This window comes from Siphateles boraxobius, unplaced genomic scaffold (assembly GCF_051911475.1).
Source record: "Siphateles boraxobius isolate OS27281-9 unplaced genomic scaffold, OSU_SipBor_1 66, whole genome shotgun sequence".
In the NCBI taxonomy this organism is placed as follows: Eukaryota; Metazoa; Chordata; class Actinopteri; order Cypriniformes; family Leuciscidae; genus Siphateles; species Siphateles boraxobius.
Window position 1 is genome coordinate 10209684 of NW_027509193.1, and position 27817 is coordinate 10237500.

The 27817-nt window shown below is 36.2% G+C and overlaps 4 protein-coding genes across 8 annotated transcripts in view; 3 read left to right on the forward strand and 1 right to left on the reverse strand.

Annotated features, from left to right (window-relative positions):
* arhgap27l (Rho GTPase activating protein 27, like) overlaps positions 1–4289 on the reverse strand; it is a 32260-nt gene extending 27971 nt beyond the window's left edge. For all 4 annotated transcript variants that reach the window (XM_077212136.1, XM_077212135.1, XM_077212134.1 and 1 more), the window contains exons 1-2: positions 3921–4289; positions 3248–3584 (exon numbers count right to left, since the gene is read on the reverse strand). The gene's annotated coding sequence lies outside the window, so the exon portion shown is untranslated. The remainder of the gene's footprint in view (positions 1–3247; positions 3585–3920) is intronic.
* Positions 4290–6977: 2688 nt separating this feature from the next.
* Positions 6978–9778, forward strand: LOC143722418 (uncharacterized). The gene is made up of 5 exons (XM_077213828.1): positions 6978–7826; positions 8504–8572; positions 8818–8955; positions 9048–9122; positions 9233–9778. Exons 1-5 carry the CDS (start codon positions 7713–7715, stop codon positions 9329–9331), a joined length of 495 nt encoding a protein of 164 aa, XP_077069943.1. The 5' UTR covers positions 6978–7712; the 3' UTR covers positions 9332–9778.
* Positions 9779–13807: 4029 nt separating this feature from the next.
* ifnphi1 (interferon phi 1) lies at positions 13808–17394 on the forward strand. Of its 2 annotated transcripts, XM_077213830.1 has the most exons (6): positions 13808–13906; positions 14337–14414; positions 14992–15060; positions 15572–15727; positions 16386–16478; positions 16638–17394. In XM_077213830.1, exons 2-6 carry the CDS (start codon positions 14412–14414, stop codon positions 16740–16742), a joined length of 426 nt encoding a protein of 141 aa, XP_077069945.1. In that variant the 5' UTR covers positions 13808–13906; positions 14337–14411; the 3' UTR covers positions 16743–17394. The 2 variants fall into 2 exon arrangements, with proteins under 2 accessions (XP_077069945.1, XP_077069944.1); XM_077213829.1 differs by lacking the exon at positions 13808–13906 and having other exon boundaries at positions 14274–14414.
* A 5334-nt stretch (positions 17395–22728) lies between these two features.
* On the forward strand, positions 22729–23935 carry ifnphi2 (interferon phi 2). The gene is made up of 5 exons (XM_077213831.1): positions 22729–22857; positions 22954–23040; positions 23205–23351; positions 23443–23541; positions 23646–23935. Exons 1-5 carry the CDS (start codon positions 22729–22731, stop codon positions 23736–23738), a joined length of 555 nt encoding a protein of 184 aa, XP_077069946.1. The 3' UTR covers positions 23739–23935.
* Positions 23936–27817: the final 3882 nt, after the last annotated feature.

Consider the following 27817-nt stretch of genomic DNA (forward strand, 5'->3'; position numbering starts at 1 on the left):
GTGGCTATTTTTAATGGACTTCCTTCCCCTTGCTGAGAAGGAGAGAGGAAGACTGGGTTGCATTGTCAGCAACATAAATTAGCTTTAAGTTTCTACTGATTTGAGATGTGTGTGTGCGTTATGGCTATGGTTATATATACACGTATATATAAATACTTTTGATAACTTCCGTGCTTGGTCAGGAGCCTCTTAAAATGTCAATCCCTCACACTCTATGTGCCATGATCGTTGTAAACATCTAATGTGTAGTAGTTGTTTGAAGCTGTGTCAAAACAAAGCAAGCTTGCTTCAATCAAAAAATGCTCCAAGGATTTAATCACAGCACTCTAAACCACAAAGCAAACACATGTGCTCTGGTACTATTTTCATTAGATAAGCAGCATTTCAGACAGTATCAGGTCAAAATTTACAGTATTTACAGTCTCTTTAGAATTTCTTGTCACATCTGATGTTTTTATTTTATGAAAGTGAGTGATAGAGCCAGCTGTCATGAGACTTGGTGTTTTTAAGTTTAAAAAAGCTTTTAGATAGTTTGGTAAATTTGTATTTAGTTTGTTTATTTCATTATAATTAATAAATTAACCAGTGAATCAGAGTGGAAGAACTCTTATTATCCCAGAATGTGTTACCTTTCTGCAATTCAGTAAATTTCTCTTAATGTAATTCAAATTACAACTTCCTGTCAGGGATGGCTAAAGAAATCCATATTCCAACTCCTCAACTGAAAGGAAGCCTATTCTTCAATTATGAATTTACAATGTCTGAGAAACTCTCAAAAGCAATTAATTTGTGGGATATGTAAAAACACCCTTCATGTAAGCAATCTGCAGACAGATTGGTTCAGTGATGCACCCTTATGGCCACTACTGCACTGGAATGCAATGTGATTTGAAAAAAAAAATTCACAAAATTATTTGACACTCATTTGTCACAAAAAGATTATCTTAATGATTTAGGAGACTGGAAATTGGTTGTCTCCCAACAAAAAATAAGGCACATTGAAATTATTTGCTCTTAGCAATATGAAAAGGAGAAAAATCCATGTAGTCTATAGAAGACTTTATCAGTCTCTTGCCAAAACAACATCAGCTGCTCTTTTTTAACAAGTCAAGACATGCCTCCCGATAGACAAACGAGACAAAGAACACCACCCTTGTACACTTGAAAAAGCTAACCAAGAGAGAGTTTGTAGACACACAGCAGTCCTTCCTTAAATAGGGAAGTAAATGGTAGGCCAGACCATCTTCTCGATTTCTAAACCAGGGGGTGGTAATGGATCGAGAGGAGGCCTTGTGGTCTACCGAAGGAGCACATTGCACAATCCAAGGAGGGAATGGCCAAAAGCACTGCTATACATTTGATTCTGAGATTATATCTTCTTCATACTGATATGCTGTTACGCCAACTTAGATCTCAGACTGGATACTTAATGTATTTCACAAACACTTCACCTTGGAAGGGGAGAACCTGTTTCACAACTTTTGAGCCTGGAGTTGAACAGCAGCAAGACAAAATGACAGAAACATCAATGTGTGATTCATCATGTTGGAGCGGTTTAAAAAGAAATCACCTTGGAATCTGCACAAGCTGTCTTTGGGGGGAGGGGTGTCCTTCCAGTTGAAAATGGCTGTTAGTGTAGAACAATTGGAGGAGGCCGTTCCCATTTAGACAGTGTTTAAACACGGAAACTCCTTGTTTTTCTCTAGCCTGACTTGCTTTGACCTTGCTGTGCTGTCTGGATCTCTCACAGGATGTTCATGGCAGGGGGGAAAATGGTTCTCTATGTGATGTGTTCACTCACCCTGCAGCACCCGGTCATTTTTAGAATTAGATTTACGCTGTTCTAACACTTTATATTATCCCCTGCCACATGTTGTCAGTCCAAGGTCTTCAACATCCTCATTTTGTTTTAAATAGTCTTTTTCTATGTCACAGCCTGTCAGGTACGGAACATAAAAATACAAGAACAAAAAATATTAAAAGCTAATTGTCTTCCCTCCTCTTCCTTGTTACATTTTTGAGAGTGTGCCAGAGGCTGTGTACATGCAATATTAAAAAAGAATTGAGGAACCAAAATAGTTCAGATAGCTTTCTTTAATAAACAGTAACTTGTTGAAAATGATCAAATCTAATCTAATTTTTGCATGCGTGCATTCAAACATGCACCAGGTTTGATGTCAATAATCTCCAACTTCATTGCCTGCATGAATATAAATGCAATGAGATGTGAACGTTTTGGCGGATTTCAGCAATTGACAACTTTGGTCGGTTCATGATGCAGAGCTACTGTAGAAGACTTGGAATTTAGTGCTCCTTTCATATGGACTACTTTCTGTCTAACATTGCCTTTTTTGTTCCGTGAAAGAAAGAACATTTTACAGGTTGAGTAAATGACAGAATTTTCATTTTTAAAAGTTTACCAGTAAACCAAACTCATATGTGTAGAGTAAAAATGCGCGCAATTCAAGATTCTAAGCAAACCCGATGTGCTTTCAGATTTGAACCTATAGCCAAAGCAGTGGCCTCAGAAAGTCAGAGGTGTTATTTTGAGGTGTGCACACAGTGAAGACCCGAGGCAGAACTGAGATTCTCTTCAGAATGGGCCGTGCACCTCGGATAGCTGTACCAGATCTGTGGTGTTCCAGTTTTCCCTCCACCTCCACCCCCACCAGCCAAGTCACCTCAGGAATGCAGAAAGAGCGCTCTCACTCTGTGGAGTCTACGCACTAAATGGTAAACACTGTGAATGGATTAAGCCTGCATACAAAATGTTTCTTCTAATCTTTCTTAACAGGTTCCATTGAGCTTATGAAGCTGAATTACTAAGGTCGGAGAACGATGAGATCATTAGACTGACACCGAATGACAACGTTTCTCACATCACAATTTGACCTATCAGCTTGACAGCTTCAGTTGATCGACGTGCCACTGACACAAAACAAAACTCTTATAAGTATCACAGATTTGAGGGCATAAAACTCAACACCAGAAATCAAGTGCTCTGATTTTTTGGTCTCACATCACAGCGTAAGATGGCACACTGTGCCTTCTCTTTGTAAACTGCAAAGTTAATGAGGGCAGACAGCTGTTTGTCACGCAACAAGTGAGAAACAGAAAATAAGGAAGGTAGCAGTTATAGGTAACTCAAACAGATAAAAAAAAGGCTAAAAATAAAATACCAGTATACAAAGAATGATAGAATGAATTCAAAGTTCATTAAAAAATTAGCAAATTCATAGAAGATTACCTGCTGAGGCAGGATCGGAACACCATCTTCTCCACACCTTTGTTTCCGTCTCTTCTTGTTCAAGTTAAATTTGTAGGATCCGTCTCCTGTTTTTCTTCGTCTTCAAATCTCTTTTCCTTTTTTAGATGCTCACTTTGCTTAATATCTTAGACGGCTTCGGTGTTTTGCCGCCACCACTTTGACTTTCCAGCTCTGACAGTTGTTGCTCAGGGCCAGTGTGTGTGTGTGTGTGTGTGTGTGTGTGTGTTTGTGTGTGTGTCTGTTGGGTGGGTGTGTATAAACGCTAGTGCTTTATGCCAGTTTCAGCTTGCCTGCCTCCTCGGTCTGCATTCATTTCCTGTTCCAGCACACACATCACAACTTCAGAAGGTTCAGAAAGTTAGCAACAGGAAGAGAGAGATGAAGGTATGGTTCAACTGAATCAGAAAGAAAAGCCTCCTAATGCGTAACTAATTGTTATTTCACAAAAGCAATAAAGCATTACTCTGACAAGATGATGTTCCTTATTAAATGCATTATTAAATGCAAGTTGTTTCAAGACGTGTTGTGCCTCGTCAACAAATCAGGTCACTGGAAAGTTGGTGGGTGAAATCAATCAACAAAGCAGTAGACCGGAACTCATGACTGAGACTACAACTTACAGGATGTTTTAAATTAGAAATAGTTTCCTCACCTGCAAACAGAAAGTTCTGCTTTCATTTCTGCTGTTCACTTGTGTGAGTACAGGCTTATTGACATCTTTCAGGTCCCAGTGAGCAGTAAAAAGGTATTTTTATGCTACCCTCTACAGGCTCCCTTGTGGCAGTTTCATGCACTCCTGATGTCAACTACTGAACGAAAAACATCAGCTATTGCAAGAGTTCCCCATGCAGTTTCTATGAATAACACCCAGTGGTTGATTCACACCCATTTGACCTCTGGTGGTTTCTTCCCTCCCTTCCAGTTTGCACAACCTCTGATCACGTTTAGGATGGATAGAATGGAACGACCACGAAATATAAATACTAAGATATCTCACACTGAACACTAAGGGAGAACCAGAAACCAAGAGGGTTGATACTCACCCTTTTATGTGTGAGCAGGACAACATGCTCCACCCCTGTAGTAAAAAAGTATGTTTTCTGGGTGGGGAACGTGAAGATTTACTGTTGCCTTTGGACTCTGTACTTTCAGTGATGTCCCATTTTAGCATGCTCTTGGAATGTGGTGCTATCCTGGAATAAAAATAGTGGAATTGTTTGTTAGGATAATTAGATGAATCAGCTGTAGTTAGGTCATAAAACAATGTTCTAGTTACTCAACATTGTTTAGTGAAGACAGTCACATGGTGTATTTAGCATTGTTGGAAACTGGGTGTGTTGAATGAAGCATGAACGGCTAGTTTATTTTAAAACTGTTACAAACATGTATGCATGTTATAGTTTCCTCTGGATTGTTAATTTATTTACATTTTTTCAAAATAATGCACTGCCTGCAGTGAAACATTTTGCTAAATTAATTTCCTTTTATATATTTGCACGTGATAATAGAAGGTGCTGCTAGTGCCATTTATAAATCTTAAATGAGCAAAATGGTTCACTGGCACAAAGTGTTTTTAACTTTTCTGATTGGCTAAAATAGTGGGCCGCCCCCCTGACATGTTTTTGTACTTTACAGAGCTTAAGGCTGTCACTAGACAGGTGTGATTTAGTCATGTCTTTCAGGTAGTTGATGCATTTTCTGTTCCCCGGAATTAACAACTCCAAGAAGTAAATTATTATAGACAAATCATTGTGTGACCATAAACATTCCATAATGACGTATTTTTGAGTGCCATGTTTATAGGCATCTTTAAGGTCTCACTGTTTTGGAACGGTGATGCATGATTCAAATGGCAGGATTCAGAGAGGACAAACTATCTCTGACTATATGGTGCATTATGATGACATTTGTGTCATAATTGATGTTATAATTTGTGTTGTGGGAAAGAAGTCAGTCTATTTTATGTATTTTTTTTAAAAGTGATACAATCATTTGAACAATACAAATAGCTGTCTCTTTCAAAATATGTTGTAAATGTATTATTTTAGTCGAAACTAATTCATGTAAAAGTATAAACATATTTTATAAAATATTTGCAAAAGTTAGAAAAGCTCTAATTTATTAGTAATTACTGGTATTTGGACACTGTCCCTGCAAGGCCTAACATTCACATGTCTGCCTTTCTTTCTCCTTGCAGTCATCCCTCTTCCTCATCCTCTGGAAGGAAACCCACTCTTTCCTGTTCAGTCAGCCAGCCACATAAAGTTTCCTTTTCTCAAACGATCTCATTTCCTGCCGAGGATTCACATGTCCTTGCCCCAAACACACTCTGGAGTGGAGGACAGGTAGTGTGTGAGTTTTGGATGGTGGACATCTTATGATCTTTTGAGATACTGAGACATATCACGTCACAAAGGCAGGTGGTGTGCAACTCTTGATCAGGTATGAACATGTCCCAGTAGTCTATATCTTTGATTTCAGGCAGTACTCACTTTTCAAATAGGCCTACTCATTATATAATATATCACTGAGGCATAAACACAAACTAGACCAGGCAAGCAGTGCAACAACATAAACTTTTATGCTTAACATGTTTCTTATTGTCAATTAGGCATATGTGTACAATAAGAGGACAGTTAACAACACAAACGGTAAATAGATGCAGATAGGTGTTATGTAACTACATTTATTCCCCCCCCCCCCCCCCCCCCAAAAACGGTTTCTCGAAAGCATAAGCCTTGCATGTCAATGTTAACTGGTAAAGCTACGAATGTCACAGACTTGTTTAATTGTCACAACAGCAATGTTGCGCTGCCCTCTACCGGCGGAGATTTGCAATAACGCAGGAATAACAAATTGAAAAGATTTTAGAAATGACACATTTCATTAACACAGATTTTGTGCTGCTGTGCGGTTTCTGATTTAAGACTAGCTTTGTGTTAGCCTAGAAGCAGAATGCAATTCTTGGCTACTTCTAAGGTTATTTAATTTGATTAATTAAATTTGATTGATTTGATAAAATCAATTGATTGATTTATATATATATATAAAGATAGGCTACTCACCGATTTAAACTAAATTATTATACATTTCTATTTTTTTTAATTCATTATTAGCTTTGATTTAGTCATTTGCAATGGCTTTAATAGCTTATACCATATTAAGGCCGAAGGTCCTTCTTAAATTATTTATAATTTATTTCTTATATAGGTCTTGGCTATTATGAGTTTTATTGGAAAGAGCAACAATGTTTTGGCCCTTTAGGATGAATCGTACTTTTTATCTTTCTAAATTGAACATAAGAAACAGTGTCTGGGATTTCGAAATGAATTGAAAAAACAAAGAGAGATATAGTTAATTAACATTTGTTTTCTTTGAACTGAAAGAGACACTTAGGCCTACATTTTCCTTTATTATTATCATTGTTGTTGTTGTTGTCTTCATGCGTGTAGGCTATAGCCAGGTGAACAAAGCAGTTGTTTATCTTTTTACAAGTCTTCGTCGTCCATGAGGCACAGCGTGATTTGCACAACATGTTCCAGGATTAACATCCTTTGCTGATTCTTTGAATAGCCTAATAAAAAGAAAAAAGGGAAATTTACACACAATTGCAATTAACGATTGTTTTTGACGACGTTTTGAAAATATCGTTTGGGTCATAATGCAAGCATGAATTGCTAAAGGAATTCTAGGGAGAGCGCAGACGCGTCACTGTGGAAAAGGAAAGTGAAATGCTGTATGTAAACAATGCCCTGTGACAATGAGGGATTATAGCCCGCATTGTTTCATCATCACCTCACCCAACGGTTTGATGATGTCACCCTAATCAAGAACGCATGCAATTGCTCTTAAATAATGTTGCACATTTCGTGCATGATTGTATCATTGTTTTTTTATTTGAAATACCTTATTTTAATAAATAAAATGTAAGAGTGCAAAAAAAAGTGTAAAAACTCTTTTTTGACTAAATGATATAACGCGAGATTGTACCCAAGGGAGAACAGAAGATATAGGTAGGCTATATGGATAACGTAGCCTACAGTAAATATCTTTATTTTGACATCATACTTGGTTGATGGTGTCGTTGCGTCGCCTACATAGTAATGGTGATTATGAAATTCCCGAATTTTTTCAGAAGAGTGAGATCACTCTCACTGTGCTTTCAAGATGTGTAAGCCGCTCTAGATCTATCTCATTGCGTTTTCAATGTGAGAAAATTAACTCCCATCTCGATGAAGAGAATCACGTGATTCTTTCATTTTCTCCTTCTGAAACTTCCCGCGCTGTGCACCTGAAGGGAATGCAAATTACTAGGGTTTTTTCTCTTTGGAGAACGCTATATAACCAAGGTCTTCCATCAAGTAGTATCCATATCGTAGTATTCATATCATTTGAATTGTAGCACTGCACTGTAGCCTATAGCTGCTGTCAATATAAGACCATTATGAGAACTTTTTTGTGTTTTCTGTGGCTTATCATTTTTCCGAGCCTATTTGCAGAATCCTTTATTCAGGAGAGAAGGAATTTGTCTAAAACAATTAGACTTCTGCACGAGCTGGTGAGTAGTCTAATTTATTATTTTAATCTATCTATCTATCTATCTATCTATCTATCTATCTATCTATCTATCTATCTATCTATCTATCTATCTATCTATCTATCTATCTATCTATCTATCTATCTATCTATCTATCTATTTATCTATCTATCTATCTATCTTTTTTATTGTTATGTATGGTCCATTAATCTAATAATACATATTTACTGTAGCCTATGTATTAGAAAAGTTACTGGAATAACAATATAATAGTATCACGAAAACAAAATTGCATAGGCCTACTTTATTAAGGGTAATGTGAATATATACCATTGCTCATTTATTTTATTAATGTTAAATATAGCATACAACTTGTGTATTAAATATTAACAATTAGGTTAACAAATACACTTAACAGTGGGTATTGTTTTAATATGGAGTTTATACCTTATTAAAATTACAGTTAATTGTTAATTCATGATTAAACCATGATCTGGTTTAATGTGATCAAAACTTTGACCGCTTGGAAGAACACACCCTGAACATTGACATGTTTTCTCTCTCTCTCTCTCTCTCTCTCTCTCTCTCTCTCTCTCTCTCTCTCTCTCTCTCTCTCTCTCTCTCTCTCTCTCTCTCTCTCTCTCTCTCTCTCTCTCTCTCTCTCTCTCTCTCTCTCTCTCTCTCTCTCTCTCTCACAGGGCCCAAAAGAATGCCTAGTAGAGGTGGAAAATGCCACGTTTGATCGGTTCACGAGTCTTCCCAAAGAGGTAGCTAGACAAAATATCAAGAAACAGTACACAGATATGTTAAATCCTGGATACACATGTTCCTGCGGAGTTTTAATTGTAGCCTCACTCAAATGTTTTTAATGAGCCCAAAGAACTTGATTTACTGGTTTAAGGGTGTCATCATGATAAAATCGCAGAAATATTTAGCACTGTTGGAGTTACTCATTGTTTTTAGCATACCTGATGGTTTGACAATTAATGTTTTGTCATTTTCATGTGCACAGGAAATATTTCATGCACTGAAGATATCATATAACTCTACCTTCGAGCTCTTTAAAAAGAAAAGAACTCATGGTCACTGGAATAACAATGCATTCCAAAATCTAATGGAGCACCTCAACCGGCAAGCTATGTCAAATAGCGTAAGTCACGGGCATTAGTTGGGCTGGATCAACATCGACTTTTCATTTTTTGACAATTCTAGATTGTAATACAATGTATCGTTAATATCTAGGTCCCGGCGATGAGCTCTGAACTTGAGACGCTGGTCAAGAACTTCAAGTTGCTTGATAATTTCCTTATACAGCAGGTGAGATATGCAGCAAATAACGCGCTGTACCACAACGAAAAAGGTTTAGTAGGTGCTTGTACCTTCGTAGTTCAAATCTGTGATTAATGAGTGATTTTTCTTTCCTCCAGAACTTTAGCCGCTGCGCGTGGGAGATTGGGCGCAATGAGATTTTGATCGTCATGAACCACTTCAGCAGAAAGACAACACATAGAAAGAGACACAATTAGCCTAATACATACATGTAGCCTACTAAATTAAATGTTGGTCGTAATTTATTTATATGATATTTTATTGTTTTTCTTTTGCACTTTTCACTTTTCATTGAAGTCGAGTTCGTAAAATGAACGAATGAATGAATGAATGAATGAATGCATTTCCAGATTAATATTAATATGCCATTGTCTATACTGGCTTTAATGGCTCTGCACTTATTTATTGGAATAGAACAATAATCTACACTAAAATATCTGAATCGAGCAAATGAAATATTGTTTGTTATTATGCAACGCACTGTCTATCCAGGGCATGTGATGAAAGAATGTTTCGTTTACATGTTGAATGAAGTATACAATGAATGTATAAATGTATTTGTAACAAATGTGTAGCCACATACAACGATGTGTGAATCTGTCACTTCACCAATGTTCATTAAAAAGAAAATGCAAAAAAAAAAATTTTTACACTTGTCTCTCAAATTGTTATTTCATATCATTCATGTAACAAGGGGGAAGATGTTCCCCAATCCCACACCCTAATTTTTTCTCCCGACCAAAGATAGCAAAAAATCTAATCTCGGTATAGGCTACTTTTGATGAATGGCTATTTTTAATCTGGTAATTTCATCTGAATATCAACATTTGTGAGATTCAGTCAGCCAAAACAGGTTTGAGCTTAATTGATCTAATATTGTCTCTCTGGAAAATAGTGATATATGACATTGTATTATGTTGAATATATTTTAGATTTGTGGAGTAAAAGTTTTAGGGGCGGTTTCCCAGACAGGGTTTAAATTAAGCCTGGAGTAGGCCTTAATCAATAATAGTTAATCGTGTTTTAAAAAATGGCTTTCTGTAACCGAGATTAAGTACAGATTAGTTACACCTGGACTATGGAGTCCTGAACTAAAATAAATCAGATTCAATTAAACCCAACTGTGCTAATCTGAATTAGTATGACGGAGGTTGCCTATAAAACATGGAATGAACCCAAGAAAAGCTGAAAATTGCATGGAACTGAGAAGCAATTCCAGGGAAAACAATGGCATCAGAAAAAGACTGCAATCAATAAACATTTACTAACAAGAGAAAATTATTTTTAAGCAAGCTAAAAAATCTGCACACACCAGCTATGGAACAAAAGAAAAGAAATGCCGGGGAATCTGTTTGTAATGATAAAGATTTTTAAAAAATAAACGATGTAAAGAATCAATGGTCTTAACAACGAATGGTTTTCATTTAACATTAATATTCAAATAACTCATTAATTGATGCTGCTTGTTTATTCCTGTAATTTACATAACATCCATATTTCTTTATACATGTGGTGTTAGCAGTCTAGAAGCCATACTAGTTTCAACTACCTAATTCATTGCTATATTAATACAGACTTTTTGATAGCAGGTCCTCGCTCCAAGCACAGGTTCAACACTTCACCACAATGGCAACCCCCCAAAATACTAACATAACAGAAACTTTTAAATACCAACATAATAATATAACATTAAACATTAACAAGTCTCTCTGTTTTCTCATTTTTTAAAAAATAAAATATCACTTTATTTTAAAATGTACATTTCAGCCCTGTGCAAAGCATGATGGGAAGTGAATGTCCTGTATGACTGGGTTACTAGATTGAAACATATTTCAAAATGAAATTTTTTTAACAAGAAACCCGATACAATGGTGTTAAAACAAAATTAAATGTTTAAATTATATATTAATATATGCGTGTGTGTGTGTCCAAGTAATGCAGGTGTCTTCTTTGAAACACAAAGTTAATCTGAAGTTAAACCTGCCTCCTGCAGGTTGAATTTAAGCCTCAATTTAGTCCTAGAGTAAGTCTGCATTGTGTTTTATCGTGTAATTTATACGCGAAAATGAGTTTTTACGTGCATATGATACGCAGTTTTTGCGTGCATTTGATACGCCATTTATTGCGTGTAATACAAACGCACCCCACACGACTAATCCTACCCATGCGTATCATATGCACGTACCCTACCACTATTAAACCTATTCCCTAAACCTACCCATGCGTATCATATGCACGTAAAAACTCATTTTGGCGTATATATTGCACGATAAACACAATGCGTGCTATAGAGTCGCATTTAGTGTGAATGGGTTGGGGAAACCGCCCCAGTATAGTTTTTATTTTGAAGTAAAAAGATAAAATCAGACCATTGGGGTAAGATGAACCAACCCCAGGTGCAAAGTGGCATGTTGTTACTTGTGTTATTATTTTTAAATGGAAAACCTATTGTGATTCATGCGGTTATTATATTCCCATTAAGACATCTTGGCTTTTATTACAGTAAAACATAGGTTAAGTGAGTGAATTCATTCAATTTGAAATTCCAGAAATTCCAGTGTTTCTATTATGACATATCTTCAATTAAAATATGGGCAATTAAATACGTAAATATATGCCTGTAGCCTACATAAGTATAATTTTACCCTCCAGATAAATCTCATGGAATTCTTCTTTGTCTGTCGTCGGTTATTCAATTACTAAACTAAACTGTCATAATTAAATTTTAAATAGCTGATTTAGTATTTCACATTAATGACACTTTAAAAATATATAAATATTAATAATAAACATAAAAAGTGATTTATACATTCTGTATGTATTTGGCCATCTATATGACATTTTGTGCTAGAACAACTAAATTAGCAAATGTCTCTTTTTATTTTTCCTTGAATAATACATTGTTCGATGCATCATCATCCAGCACATGCTGAACTTATATCTAAATAGTTGCAGTTTAAAAGTAAGGGGGTGATTGCAACATTTTTGACATTTCTGTCTGTATCTTGAAAAATGACTTTTTAAGCTTTTTATTCAGCAGACTTTTTAATATAATTGTAATAACTAACCCAGAGTCTTGCTGTTACATCTAACTCAGAGTCCTGTGGCCATGAACAAGCTCACCTGCTAACAGCCAAAACACAAACAACTTGCATGCAAAATATCTACTCAGACACACAATAGGCCTAAACATAATTTAACTTTGATGGGTTTAACTACAAAGCAGGAATTGCCATATCTCTCTTACATCAAAATTTGTTTTTCTGCTCTAAAATCTGCGTTGTCTGCTTACATGTGGAATAAGGACAAAACCGAGCATGTGTGAAGTGAATCCGGTGATTTGTATCTTGTTCTGGTTGGAGAAATTGGAAGTGTTACAATTAGCCCGTATTACAATCCCCGGTCTCCCCTACATAAACATTGTTCTTAAGGGGGCATCTTCCCCCATGTTACCCCGTGTCACGCAAGTTGTCACGTTTTGCAGGGTGCGGGTCAATTTCGCCATAGACATAGGGACATTAGCATACTGAAACAAACAACAACCCAAACATGAACATTTACAAAGTGAAGAAGGCGGCGAAGAAGTCGTCATTACTTTCATTTACTGTTTGTATTGCTTTGGGCTCTGTCCTCCTGCAATATTCGACAGAAAAGGTGGAGGCGACAGATGTGGTCGAAAGACATCAAGCACAGGTATCGATGTGTGAACTATGAAACCAGGAGCCCACTCTCACGAAAAGATTTTCTCCCCCTAACTTTCTTTCCTTCCTTCACTTTTATAAGACCTAATAAGCTACTGTGAACAAAATGTGTGCTGTAAGGACTTTCTTCGTGATACTTTTGGTCTCACTCTCGGGTCAACAAACTGCGGTCAAAACTCAAAACACATCCTCACATCTGTTTCAATTCATAATGCTCTTTATGATTTTATCTTGCCATCTACAGGCAAATAGGTGCAACCTCTTCAAAGTATACGGTGCACAATGATTGGAATAACGCATGCGTAGCCTATATTGCCCAAAGATGCTTCATGAATCGTGCAAAAAGTGAATACCGAGTCATCAACTTCGCACCCAGTAATAACCAACGAGAGAAAATAATTGTGACGCGAATATTTGTTAAATAATCCCAGAACAAAACACTGATCTTGAACGATTTTCGAGTTAGCCTAAATTTGATTTATCTGTGGGTACAGTCTTTTTCTTAGGTTTGTGTTAAAGTAAGCTAATGGACACTGGCCATTATTCACTTGATTAAATTGGCACACTCGATTCAACAATTGATTGTTTTAACAAATGTTTATTCATTTTGTATTTTCCCTAGGATATACCATTTCATCAGTGAAATTTAGGTGCAAGCTGTCCTCAGATATCATATTCCAAAACACCTTTTTGTTTACAAGCTCGAAATCAGCTACTGTTCCAAAACACAATAGGTCTATATAACCTGGATTAATTCTTAAATAATATAAAACAAAAACTAAAAATAAATTAAATTAAAATACTTTTAACAACAACAAAAATGCTTTTAAAAAAATGTTGAAAGTAAATATTGAGATGTGAAATTACAAAAGATGTGACGTTACATTTCATTGCACCATGAGAAAGTGCGGTGAAATCCAGTGAGAGCTTGAGGTTACGTCAGCACGTTGACGTTGCGTAAACATTGCGTTACATCACGTCTCTCAAACAGAAAGTGTTTTTCTATACAAGCCCGCAGACCATCTATTCCCAGTTTGGAAACTTCAAGACCTTGAAATACTTTGGAATCAGGTAATTATTTGCTTTAATTTATACGAACTTGATAATAAGCATTGGTTATTGTATTGCACGTAAGTTTGTGTGCTTTTTGCGTTGGTGTCTAAGCTAAAGACGGTTAAAGAGTAGCCTAAACTATAACTAGGCTACATATAAATTTTTACCATTGTCTTTTCTAAATACAAAATAAATTACTTTTAAAAGTATTTTCGATTAATTAAAGCAGACCAGATAAGTTATTTTGCGTGATAGCCTATACGCACGAAAGTGAAAGTGGGTTTTCCCATACTTCGATTTTGCTTTCCATACTCCCGAATATATCCAAGACACTGCACCATGTCTCTGCAACATTCTCTCGAGCGACAGTGTAGAAAACTACTGCATGTATACAAAGATGAAGACTCAAATGTGGACGTATATTTTTGTGATATTTTTTACTCTGCAGAGTAAAAGCTCAGCTTGCGAATGGCTCGGCCAATACAGGAGGATAAGCAAAGATTCTCTGACTCTTCTTAGGCAAATGGTAAGTAGCTACACTTTAAATCTTTATGCTTTATTTGTGAATTATTAGAATAGAATAGTGACAATGCCGCTTGTTCTACATTAGACTGCTGAGCACAGCTCTGCAACTCTTCTTTAAAATACGTTTTCAATGGTTTGTGCAACATATTTGTTACTTATTTTCTTAGAAATTTCCAGTTGTTAACTCAACCTTACAGAATCATTCACAACTATTTGGAATACTATGCGATGTTTTCCTATTGTGGGACGCTGTCACTGATTCGCCTTTTACAGTCCACTGTAAAAGTGTTTCATCATTATGTTACATCTTTGCTTCTATCCTTAATTTTTCTCACAACATTTTCTGTTGTTTACACTATTTGATAAGTTTCTATTTCTACATCCTCTAATCTTCGTTCGTAATTCAATGTGGTTGCCAAAGTGCAATGCACTAACCACTGCGGGTTTGCACCACTTTGATTTTATTAAAAATTTAAGGCAGCAATTAAAGTTTTCGTTTTTGTCGGTTGATGACAGCAATGTCAAATATTCAGCATTGTGGTACATATCAAAAATACTAATTGTACTCTGTCTTATAGGGTGGAAACTATCCTGATATCAGGGTGCCATTTCCAGGGCAACTGTACAACTCGGTAGACAACGCTATGGTTTGCAGAACTTTTTTCCTTATTTAACAGCACTTGAACAGAGTGCAAACATTCAGCCCATTCTCATCCCTAGGCGTCATGAAACTGACGCCTTGGGAATCATTTTGACCATGCTTCAATATTCGACGCTTTAGGCACCCTTTAGCGTCAGTTACATGACGCGATCCTAGGGCGTCATCTTACTGACGCTTTACCTTTAACGTCAGTCAGATGACGCTATCTAATCCTAACCCTACCCCAGACCTAAACCTACCCGCGTCATCTAACTGACGCTTAGGTAAAGCGTCAGGAAGATGACGCCCTAGGATCGCGTCATATACCTGACGCTAAAGGGTGCCTAAAGCGTCGAATATTGAAGCATGGTCAAAATTGTCATTTTAGTGACGCCTTGGGGTGAGAATGCGTTGAAACATTTCATCCCATAAATTTCACTTAAGTTATCAGAGAAAATCTTGCATGTTCATAATCTGAAGGACCCAGTTACCTACACAGGCATTATGTCTCCTTACAGGTGGAGGACCGGGTGAAGTTTCTTGTCCTGACCTTAGAACATATCATCGACATCATGGATGCCAGGGAGGACATGCACGCAGTGCAATGGAACCTAAAGACTGTAGACCGTTTCCTAGCTGACCTGAACAGGCAGTCGTCGGAACTTAAAGAATGTGTAAGTCTTGTGTGAAAGTGTATATGGAAACTGTTTTCAGAATACCATTCTATGAATTGCATTTATCCTACTTTTTTAATCGAAGAGATTATCAGGTTTCACTTTATTTTGATGGTCCCTTTAACACATTCTGTTGACTATAAGCAGCGTTGCACCTATTTCTACTAACTCTCATTATAGTTTTAGTAGATCAATAGTGTAGGGTTAGGATTAGAATAAGTTTACATGTACTTGCAAAGTTACTTATAGTCAGCTGAATGTCTGTTGGAGGAACATCACAATAAAGAGTTAGCAGATATAAAGCTGACAGAGTTAGCTGACATGTAGTTGCAAAGTTACTCAACAGAATGTTCAAAAGGGACCATCAAAATAAAGTGTTACCGATTATCATAATAGTAATAGACCGAAAACTCAGAATGAATTACACTCAACCATTTAACGTAATATTGCACTAATCCTACAAATGTTGATGTTCGAATGATGTTCTGAATGAATAAGAGCCTAACTATTCAATGAATGTGTTTAAATTAGATTTAGAGACTGTCAAAAAGATATGATTGTATAAGTATAAAGACACTGTAGAAGTATTTTTCATCATGTTAACTTTGTCATTAATGTTATTTTTGCTAATTGTTTATGTTTTGTTGATTTTTTTCAGGTGGCTCGATACCACCATCCCTCACATAAGGAGTCCTACGAGAAAAAGATAAAAAGGCACTTCAGACTTTTAAAGAAGATTCTAAAGAAAAATGTAAGTTTGATCGCATATTATATTATGTGCGTACCATAAGAGGCGTATCATATTTGCTCAATGTAAATGTGACTTTGTAAAGAGTAAAAGGAATGATTTTCTTCCATATAAAATGTAGTCAGTTGTACTCAGCTAAAGTTGGTCCTCTTGTGTTTTCAGGAATATAGCGCCCAGGCATGGGAGCAGATCCGGAGATCTGTGAAACATCACCTTCAGAGGATGGACATCATCGCAAGCAATGCCACGTACTTTCTAAAAGTTTAACAGATGATCAGACATAATGACTGAAGAAGGGCTTTTGATATAGTGGAGTTGGAGTGTTGAAATGTTACTGCAAACAATGCCTTACAAAAAAAAACTGAAAAGTTTGAATGTAACAAATGTATTTATTTATTTACATAAATGTATTTCATTCCAATGAATTTAGTTGTATGTCTTAATATAGAGTTTACCTTGTGTTTTTCCTATGAAAACTTGAAGTAATCGGATCAAGCAAGCTAATTATTTTTCTTACCTGTGAAGTTCCTATGAAAATTGCAGTTTTGTTTATTTATTTTTATTTTGGTGCAAATAGGCCTCTGTGCCTAAACGATACTCAGATTTTTTGCTGAATGTGAACAAATGTTAAAAAAGAAACAAGCAAGCTATGCAATTCAGATCACCAGTATTTATTAACTGTCAGTCAGTTGTTATGTGTTCGTGATTGTTTCTGGTATTTATTATACTTCATTTCATTTACATTGTGCAATTTTTGTATCCCAGGATATATTTACTGTTTTCATTTGTACTGTTATTTATAGTTATTTATTTGATCTGTTTGCTCTCAAAATGTTTTTGTACTTTCAAAGTTATTTATTTATTTGATCTGTTTGATCACAAACTTTTTGTACTTTCAAATAAAAATAAGTTATTGAAACTAATGTTTCTTTCATTTGGTTTAGGAAATCCATTGAACTGTCACACACCAGTTTAAGTATAGACGTTGAAAACTCCTTACTTGTCCTATACTTTTCTAGTATGGTTCTTCAGAGATTGAAAATGTTCTTTGAGGTATTTAAAATGTTTTGCCTATATGGCATCTAAATTCAAACCCATTTTTTATTCTTATTTCCGGACATTTGTATAATGAAAATGCTTCATAAAATGCTTTGCCTATAATGCAAACGTTTCACTACAATGGACATCACACAGAGGTGCAGAAATTGCATGCAACATATTAGGCCTCTTCTCGTAGGGGGCGCCAAAGTCATATGCGGGGTGCCAAACAAATTTCTTCTTGTTTTTTCCCCCATATGAGCGTCAAAAACAACAGAAACATCTAAAATAAAGTCATACCGGTTTTGGTTGTCGAGTAATTAAGTGTTCCACTTTTATGCGACTGCATATGCTATACGCATTTATTCTGTTTCACACTTAATCTTATGATTGTCTGTCATATGCTTTTGTTTTCATGATGCTTTAAGATTTATTTGCGAAATGGGCTGTAAACTAACATTATTTTTTCCAGCTTTACAGTTTTTTTTATTTGCTTTGGTACCAATTTCACAAGTAAGATGTACATTTTCAAAACTCTTAGTGCTAATATCACAACAGATCATCAAAAATGCACTTATTTCAAACATTTCATCATGTTTTCATTTGTGTTAGTACAATTCACAAAATCACAAAGTATCCTTTTCACAACACAAAATAAGTGTTTCATCTACATCATTGTTTCATTCACAGTAACTGCCTTTCATAAAGCTCTTATTATCAAACTTTTGATTTGCATCTCTTCTTGTTCAGTTTACAACCCCAAATCAGAAAAAGTTGGGACATTTTGTAAAATGCAATAAAATCAAGAATCTGTGATTTGTTCATTCTATTTAACCTTTTATTAACTGACAAAAGTACAAAGAAAAGTTTTCCAATGTTTTCACTGACCAAAATAATTGTATTTTGTAAATATGAACAAATTTTGATGTTGATGGCTGCAACACACCCCAAAAAAGTTGAGACAGAGACCAAATAAAAGTGAAAAGATTATCCCAATTAGATCATCAAACTATTTTGAAACAGTCCACAATGAGCAGGTTATTGGTAATAGTTGACGGTATCGTGTTTGGGTGTAAAAGTGCTTCTCAGTCTTTTTAAGCAAAGATGGGTCATGGCTCATCACTTTGTGCTAAATATCATGAGAGAATTGTCAAACAATTAAAAAATCACATTTCCCAAGGCAAGATTGCAAAGAATTTATGCCTTTCCTCATCTTCCATACATAATATTGTCACAATATTCAGGGAATCCAGAGAAATCTCAGTCTGTGTAGGGCAAGGCAGTAGACCTCTGTTGAAAATGCGTGACCTTTGAGCCCTCAGATGGCATTGCACAAGATACCATCATGCTAATCCATTAAATACAGACACATGTGCTCAGGAGGAATTTGGAAAACCGTTTTCACTGAACACAGTCTGACTCTGCATTAAGAAATGCCACTTGAATCTCTGTTACGATAGGAGAAAGCTTTACATCAGTTCTATGTGGAGATGCCGGAGAGTTCTCTGGGCCTGAGCTCATCTCAGATGGTCTAGAAGACAGTGGGAATGTGTGCTGTGGTCAGATGAATCCATGTTTCAGCTTGTTTTTGGGAGAAAATGGACATCGAGTTCTCAGTCCCAAAGACGAAAGGGACCAACCAGACTTTCACCAGCGACAGGTGCAAAAGCAAACATCTGTGCTGGTATTGAGGTGCATCATTGCAAACGGTATGGGTAACTTGCATTATTGTGAAGGTACCATTGACATGGAGGCATGTATTTGGATTGTACAGAGACATAAACTCCCATCAAGATGACATCTTTCCAGGGAAGAAAGACAATACCAGGCCTCATTCTGCACATGCTAAAAATGAGTTGTTTCTAGACCCTCTCCACCACAGAAGGGATGTGTCTGCCTGTTTACTGCAGTCCAGATATGTCTCTTATGGAACATGTATGACCCATCATAAAAAGGAGAATCAGACAACGATGACCACAGACTGTTGAGCGGCTGTCTTGTATCAGACAAGATTGGGCAAATATTCCACTAGCAAAACTCCAACAATTAGTATCCTCAACTCCCAAATTATTAAAAAGTTTAATTAAAAGGAAAGGTGAAGTGACACAGTGGTAAACATGTCTCTGTCCCAACTTTTTTGGGGTGTGTTGCAGCCATCAAAATCAAAATTTGTTCATATTTACAAAATACAATTATGTTGGTCAGTGAAAACATTGGAAAACATTTATTTGTACTTTTGTCCGTTAATAAAAGGTTAAATAGAATTAACAAATCACAGATTCTTGATTTTATTGCATTTTACAAGAGTCCCAACTTTTTCTGATTTGGGGTTGTAATACATATGTCTATTATTTAATCCAACTGATCTTAATGGTTAATCAATTAATCATTTAGTACACCTATAGATTTCTATAGATATTGAGTCTATATATACAGTTTCTATAGAACTTGTTTGCAATTTTCGATATGATAATGATTTATGATTTATAGATAATAACCACCACTATGTTCAAAGTGTGCGCACACGCATGTGTGTGTGTGTGTGTGTGTGTGTCTGTCTGTGTGTGTGTGAGAGAGATACAGAGAAATTTGCCATTTGTGGAAACACTGTAAAGTATAATACAGTAGAGTATAAGGGAGAGGAAACGGTCAATGACTGTAAAACATCAGATTGATTAGAGATGCATAAGTAGAAGGGAGACAGACGGCATCAAATATAGCATTTTACATTACAGTATGTATGGCATACACACCATGGTCGAGACTGCCACATTACTGTAACACAACCTTCATCTATAAAGGTCCACTACAGTATAGATTCAGTCAAATGGTATAGAGTGAAATCATTTACTATATTGCCAGCAGACTCTGTTCTAGCACAGAACATCATGGCTGTGTCATGCTTCATCACAGCTTTTGATAACTCACTGCAGATACTATTACAAACATTATGGATTCAATTACATAAGTTAGGTAATGCGTGTGTATTTTCTAATGTGGCAACTGTACCCTGTATTACTGTAATTATTTCAGCAACAAGGGAGATTTGAAACATGTGTCTTGCATTGTTTGCTGTTGAAGGAACTGATTGTTAAAAGTACTAAATTGAAAGAAGATCATACTGTTGTGTTTCTGTGATTAAACCAAACATTCTCATTACATATTACAATAACCTTGTGTTTGAAACAATGATAATGTGGACTGAAAAGTGTATAACTGTAATGAAAACATGGGATCATGTTTTGAAAGAATGACTAGCTGCGTTACAAGTGTGATCAGTTTGGATTTTTGTACTAAGAGATTTGAAAATGTACACCTTACTTGTGAAAATAGTACCAAAGCGAATAAAAAAAACTGTAAATATTGTTGGAGTATAGCCTACGCTTTGACGTTTCCTATTTCAGTCGTTCTACTTCACAATTTCACGTTTAATTCAGTGTGTTACTTGTAGTTTCTTTTAATTAATCGTGAAAATTGTTTCTATATCAACTGTTTCAAGTGTAGGAAATAGGTAGGCTACACTCTTTTCTAAAGTGGTTATCTTGAATCATTTATAAGCATTTCACTTTAAGATGATTGACAATTAGCCTATAAATTTGTAATCTATATTAGCCTATTCAAGTACAAGACATTTGACTAATAAAATGAGTCATAGCCTACAACACTCCACCATATCCATAGTCTACAACGCAATCTTTAGGCTATTTCTTTTATTCTTTTGTTTGAGTCATTAAACTATTTTAACAATCCCATGATGATGCATAGAAAGGAAAACAATTTTTTTTTTAAATCAGTTGGTCTCATGCTCAGTTCCATAACGATGAGCAAGCACATAGGCTAATGATATTTCTCAGTGTTTTTTTCCAGATAGGCTACCTACTCAACAGCAGAGCCTAAATGAATATAGCTAATTTCAGGTAATTGCGCTTCATACGTTAACACTGGTGAAGATGGAATTTTCCGCTATTGAATGATGACGGTGTGGGTATTATTAATAAAGTGCACACTCATTATTAGTTGTAAGTGGAACACAACCTGCCACATGCACGCGCTGATTTGGCAGAATTGAATTCATAGAGCGCGAGCTCCTGGGTGTAAATGCTCGTGTGGTCTGTGAGCGTCGGAGGCCTACATGCTGCGGTGGATCGCTATAACTCGCTGATGTGGGTTGTACATACACCTCAAATGGGTGCTTCCCTTTCCCACTATCTGAGAAAATGATTTTTTTCTCTCATCAATTTTATGAAAGAAAAGAAATCAGCCGTTCATTCATTGAAAGCAATGGGGCTTGCCCAGCAGCTTTTTCGAGTTGAGAGTGAAAAGTGAAAATGGCACAGACACATTGATTTTACTACGTAGTCTACCGCCCTTCGGTCTCCTGGTTAAGATGAAAGATATAGCGAATCAGTGTAATAAAAATACCAACTGTAATTAAAAAATGACGCCAAATATTAATTCATGGATTGAATTATGCGCTGGGTTCATTTATTTCCTTATTTTTAGTTTTGAACGTTTTTTCTTCAACGTGTAGGGTAGGCTAACTCAACGGCAATAATTTTTACCACAAATTTGTTCCAGGTTTGTGGTCTGTTTTTGGTTTCCCTACAAGAAAACCCAAGATGGCAATAATTATATATTAATAATTAATAATAATAGTTTTCTTGATAAGATACTGAGAACTTTAGTGCTAATTGTCCGACATATAATTCATTAGATATACGAATTATATGACAAATATGCATTATATAACAAACTATCAAAACAAGTGCCATTTATTTTAAAGAAATATGGCATAAACACACTTTTCAAAAAAGCATTTCAAAAAGTTTGATAGATTTAAAATACAGAAATATTGTTGAAATGAAACGTCTTAGATAGATAGATAGATAGATAGATAGATAGATAGATAGATAGATAGATAGATAGATAGATAGATAGACCACATCCTCTTAACCACACCAAAGGAGAGAAATGCGCAGCGGGAAACAAAAGAGACGCTGCGGTTTCCAAAACTTCCAGATTACATTCTTTCCATTCATCACTCTGTTTTAGTATAAAACGGTCAATTGGCATCCATGTCTTCAGCAAGAGATTTTAAAATAAGTTTCAGCACCGTTTGTGACTCAGTGCTATTTTACAGCTCCTTTAATTTTTCTTCTTCTTAGACAATTAGCATCATCTTTCTGATTTGTGTTCGCATAATAAAGCCTACAAAATGGCACTTTGGAAATGTATCGCTTTATTGAGTCTATTTCTTTTTTTCTCCCAAATTTGTTCAATGCCAACAAAGTGCATCATGCGGCGGACAATTGTGAAAACAACTCACAATCTACTTGAAAATATGGTAAGTTGATTTTCTCTCTCTTTCCCTCCCTTTTTATTTCCTTTCACTGCCTTACCTAGCTATGTCCTAACCTACAGTATGTGTCTTTTCTCATAGGGAGGTCTTTTTCCTCGTGAATGCTTGGAAGAAAACGTCAAACTCCCCTTCCCGAAATCTGCACTGCAATCAAATGGCTCCAATCAGGTAAAAACACATCAATAGTTATTCCAGGCATATTAACTCCTCAATTGTCTATATGTTATTGAGGAATACTTGCCAGAACCTCGAATGATTAAGACTGCATATATATATATATATATATATATATATATATATATATATATAACTGTTATATGTTTAATTTTCAGAACATCGGTGTTGCAAAGGCAATGTATAAAATCATGGAGCACATTGACTTCCTGTTTGCTAACGACAGTTATCCAGAGTCCTGGAACCAGGAGAAAGTGGAGCATTTCCATAACATAGTTTACCGTTTAATTTCCGAGAACAAATGTGTAAGTTCGAAATACATTTATTTTTATAGGCTATTATAGATGCATATATGAAGATCGCTGTAATAATGTCATATTTATCATCCGTGTGTAGATTATGAGGAGAACGCACAGACCCGTGGATGATTTTCCAGCAAGAGAGGATGCTCTGAAAACCTACTTTGATAAACTGGCCACGCTCCTCAGAAACACGGTAAATAACAGCAGATTTCAGTAGGCAACTGCACACGTAAATACGGTGATGCCATCATCCCATAGCCTGTATATTAATTGCTGTCTTTTATTCTCCTCAATCAGGACAACAGTGTCTGCGCGTGGGAGGTGGTTCGAAAGGAGCTCCTGCGTGTTCTCAACGACGTCATCCTCGAGCTTAAATCATTCAACGTGTAGTTTTCCGTGGACTGAATGACTATTTATTTATTTATTTATTTATTTATATATATATTTATTTGTTTATTTATTTATTTATTTATTTATGTATTTGATTACCTGATTGATTTGTGAACCGTAAAATTGTTTCATTGTCTCGTTGTTTCCGCCTAAAATTTATATTGATGGGTTAGCTAACTTTGTATTTGTTCATTTGTGTAATACATTACTTGGACACAGCCTCCTCTGATAACATCACTCTAAATTGTAATGTACACATGCATTTTCTGTAAAGCTGCTTTCTATTGTGAAAAGCCTTACACAAATAAATGTGTATTGAATGTAATTCATACTGAAACACTTAATAAAACACTCAATGCAACTGAAGAAGTTTATCTCTGAGTATAATTTACAAGATGCGACTTACAACTGAAAAACCTTGTTTCGAACACCATGTGTATTGCTGTAAAATTAAAGCCATGTATTCTCTCTCTTAATTACACACAGTATTACGAAAGTACAATCCCTATCTGTCCCTAAGTCCCTATCTGGACGTAGAGGGTGAAGGGATAGTTCACTCTCATGTTGTTCCAAACATGTATGCATTTCTTTCTTCTGTTGAACACAAAAGAAGATATTTTGAAGAATGCCAGCCCATTCTCATCCCTAGGCGTCATGAAACTGACGCCTTGGGAATCATTTTGACCATGCTTCAATATTCGACGCTTTAGGCACCCTATAGCGTCAGTTACATGACGCGATCCTAGGGCGTCATCTTACTGACGCTTTACCTTTAACGTCAGTCAGATGACGCTATCTAATCCTAACCCTACCCCAGACCTAAACCTACCCGCGTCATCTAACTGACGCTTAGGTAAAGCGTCAGTAAGATGACGCCCTAGGATCGCGTCATGTGACTGACGCTAAAGGGTGCCTAAAGCGTCGAATATTGAAGCATGGTCAAAATTGTCATTTTAGTGACGCCTTGGGGTGAGAATGCGTTGAGAATGCTGGTCAGGTGATGGACGCCAGTGACTTCCATATGGATGTCAATGGGGTCCATCAAAATATATTTTGTGTTCAGTAGGAGAAAGAAATTCATACAGGTTTAAAACAACTTGAGGGTGAGTAACAGAATAAAAAAATAAAAAAATAAAAATCTGTCATCATTTACTCACCATTATGGCTGTTGAAGCTTAAAAGTTTATGTATAACAAGATGAATCAAACATTTTTTTCTAAAGCTGCTTTTTGAAAGTATTTTTATGTGGTAGACATTTTGGGGTAAACTATAATGAGTCCAGCACCACCTCTGTGTACCCAATCATCTTTAGGGTGTTTCACAGTACAAATGGTTCTAAACAGTACCAAATTTGGGTTCTTCGGCTTGTAACTCCCTGTGTTTTCAGTCCTGTTCTGGTTCGTCATTGTATGTACACCTTGTGTTTCCCTGCTGTGTGGTCAAGTCGAGACAAGTTTTCCCCCGGGTAGCTTTTGTTTGTATTTTGTTTTATTTTGATTCTGCACTTGAGTCCTCGCCTCCACCTACCCAAACCCTGACACAAAGCCTATGGTAGGCAGTTTTAGTAATCAATTAAAGTTATTTTAATTGGTTACTTTACTTTTTTGTAATAAGCAAAAATGTAAAGGCAAATCATTGATAGACAGTTACGCTTTGAACTCAGCTCTGGGCTTCTCGTCTTCAGCTTGGGATTTCTTGATCAGAATCCAAAGAGACAATCAACTCTTTAGTCTTTCATACTCCTGTTGTTTACCACCAAAATTAGGTTGATTGACGCAAGTTGTAACTTTCCCAAGACCCGAGATCCTTCTCAAGGCCTTAAAGGAGGTGCAAGTTGTCCGCCTTTCCATGTCCTTGAAACCCAGTATGACTAATCTCAACTAAGATAACTGATTTCCTTTTTTAGGAGTAGAAACACATCTTTATGTCCTTGAACGCACACAGATAACTGCATGTATGCTTCTGTGCACTGGCAGTCCAGTTTCAACACTTTCAGACACACTTAATATTCAACAATTGTATAGATCTGACTGTACTGATGCTGTTGTATGAGAACTGAGCTGGACGATGACATCATTTTTTGCAGAACTGCTAGATTAAATGAAGTAATTTAATAATTGTTAATCTTAACAACGGAACTGAATCAACACTGATAATGACCATACAATCGAGTGATAACATTCGAAGTGGATGACAACAGCCGAAATGCATCATGTTATAAAGCAATATGTACTGTATAAATTGCTATATAAATAAAGGTGACTTGACTTACATTAACAATTAGTACTGTACAGTGTAAGGCATTTCTTAGAAACAAAAATAAATAATAAGATGCAAGCAATGCATTAAATACATTATCCAAATATGTGTAAAAGCATCTAAAATGAATAAAGGAGACAAGGTAATTGCATTTCCTTGATAATATACAACAAGGGATAGGGTCAAATTAGGGTCAGGGTGTGGCTTGACCTATCTCGTGCAGAGAGGAAATCCTCATGATCTTTAATCAGAATAACTTCCCATCCTTCTTGCAGCACATCTTTTCTCTGATGATGTGTTTATTAGCTTAAAGGGATAGTTCACCCAAAAATGAAAAATCTGTCAGTATTTACTCACCCTCATGCTGTTCCAACCCCGTAAGACCTTCGTTCAACTTCGGAACACGAATTAAGATATTTTTGATTAAATCTGAGAGCTGGATCATTCCTCCATACTAGTCCATAGGCTTCTAAGGGATTGATACTTGCCAGCCCCGAAAAGTTGTTAAAGACATCGTTAAAATAGTCCAAGTGACTACAGTGGCTCAATCTTAAGTTTATCAAGCGACGAGAATACTTTTTGTGTGCAAAAAGTAACAAAAATAAACTTTATATCAACTATTCATTTCCTTCTCTGTGGGCCTCGAGTCAGTTCACTATAATAGCGTAAATTTCTGTTGTTGTACATCACACGCATCACCCACATGGCAAGTGTCGGCCTATAGTGAGCCTACGTGTGGAGTATGGGGTCTCTGTGGAACAAAAGTGGGTGTTTCTAAATTTGTGGGAGTTTTCAAACTGGTTGGTGGTGGGTGTTTATAAATCATGCAATGAAAATGATGCCTTTCACCTGAGCCCGCCCCTAAACCTACCCTCACTGTGACATGGGCAAATCAGGTAACGCGGTTGAAAACGCCCCTCTGTCGCCCACTGATCTGGTAACTCCTATTATTTTCCTGCAGTGACCTATATTTGTACGTGTGACGTAGCTCTACGCAATCACACTACGCTAACTGACTAGAGGCCCATAGAGAAGGAAATGAATAGTTGAAATAAAGTCGTTATTTTTGTTTGTTTTTGTGCACAAAAAGTATTCTCGTCGCTTGATAAACTTAAGATTGAGCCACTGTAGTCACTTGGACTATTTTAACGATGTCTTTAATAACTTTTCGGGGCTGGCAAGTTCAATCCCTGAAGAAGCCTATGGAGGAGTATGGGGGAATGATCCAGCTCTCAGATTTCATCAAAAATATCTTAATTCGTGTTACGAAGATGAACGAAGGTATTACGGGGTTGGAACAGCATGAGGGTGAGTAAATACTGACATCATTTTCATTTTTGGGTGAACTATCCCTTTGAGGACTGGACTACCACTCGCTCACTGGACGGACCGGCAGCAATTAAATACAAGTTATGTCCATTATTGCCGTCTCTGATTTCTTTGCCCAAAACCCCCCTTTAATTAGCTTCAGGTAGGCTAAGTGCCGTTATAATTTTTTTTTTTTTTTGGTTTGTTTTTAAGCAGCTATAGGCCCATTATGAAGTATATGTCTAAATAAAATTGCCTGTTAGTAAATGATGAGGATAATGAAACACTTTAGCACTTTAGAACACTTTAGAAACACTTTAGAATGTTTTAAAAATGACACAGCAGCCATGCTGTCTTGGGTGTTAGAAACACATTTAGGTGTTGAATTGCAATCATTAGTAATATGTGATTGTTTTAATATTCAAAATAATATCTGATACTTTTGTCAGCAGATGAGATAGATTTGAATTGTTAACTTTGTGTCTTTGTCTCACAAAATCGTTGGAGCACTC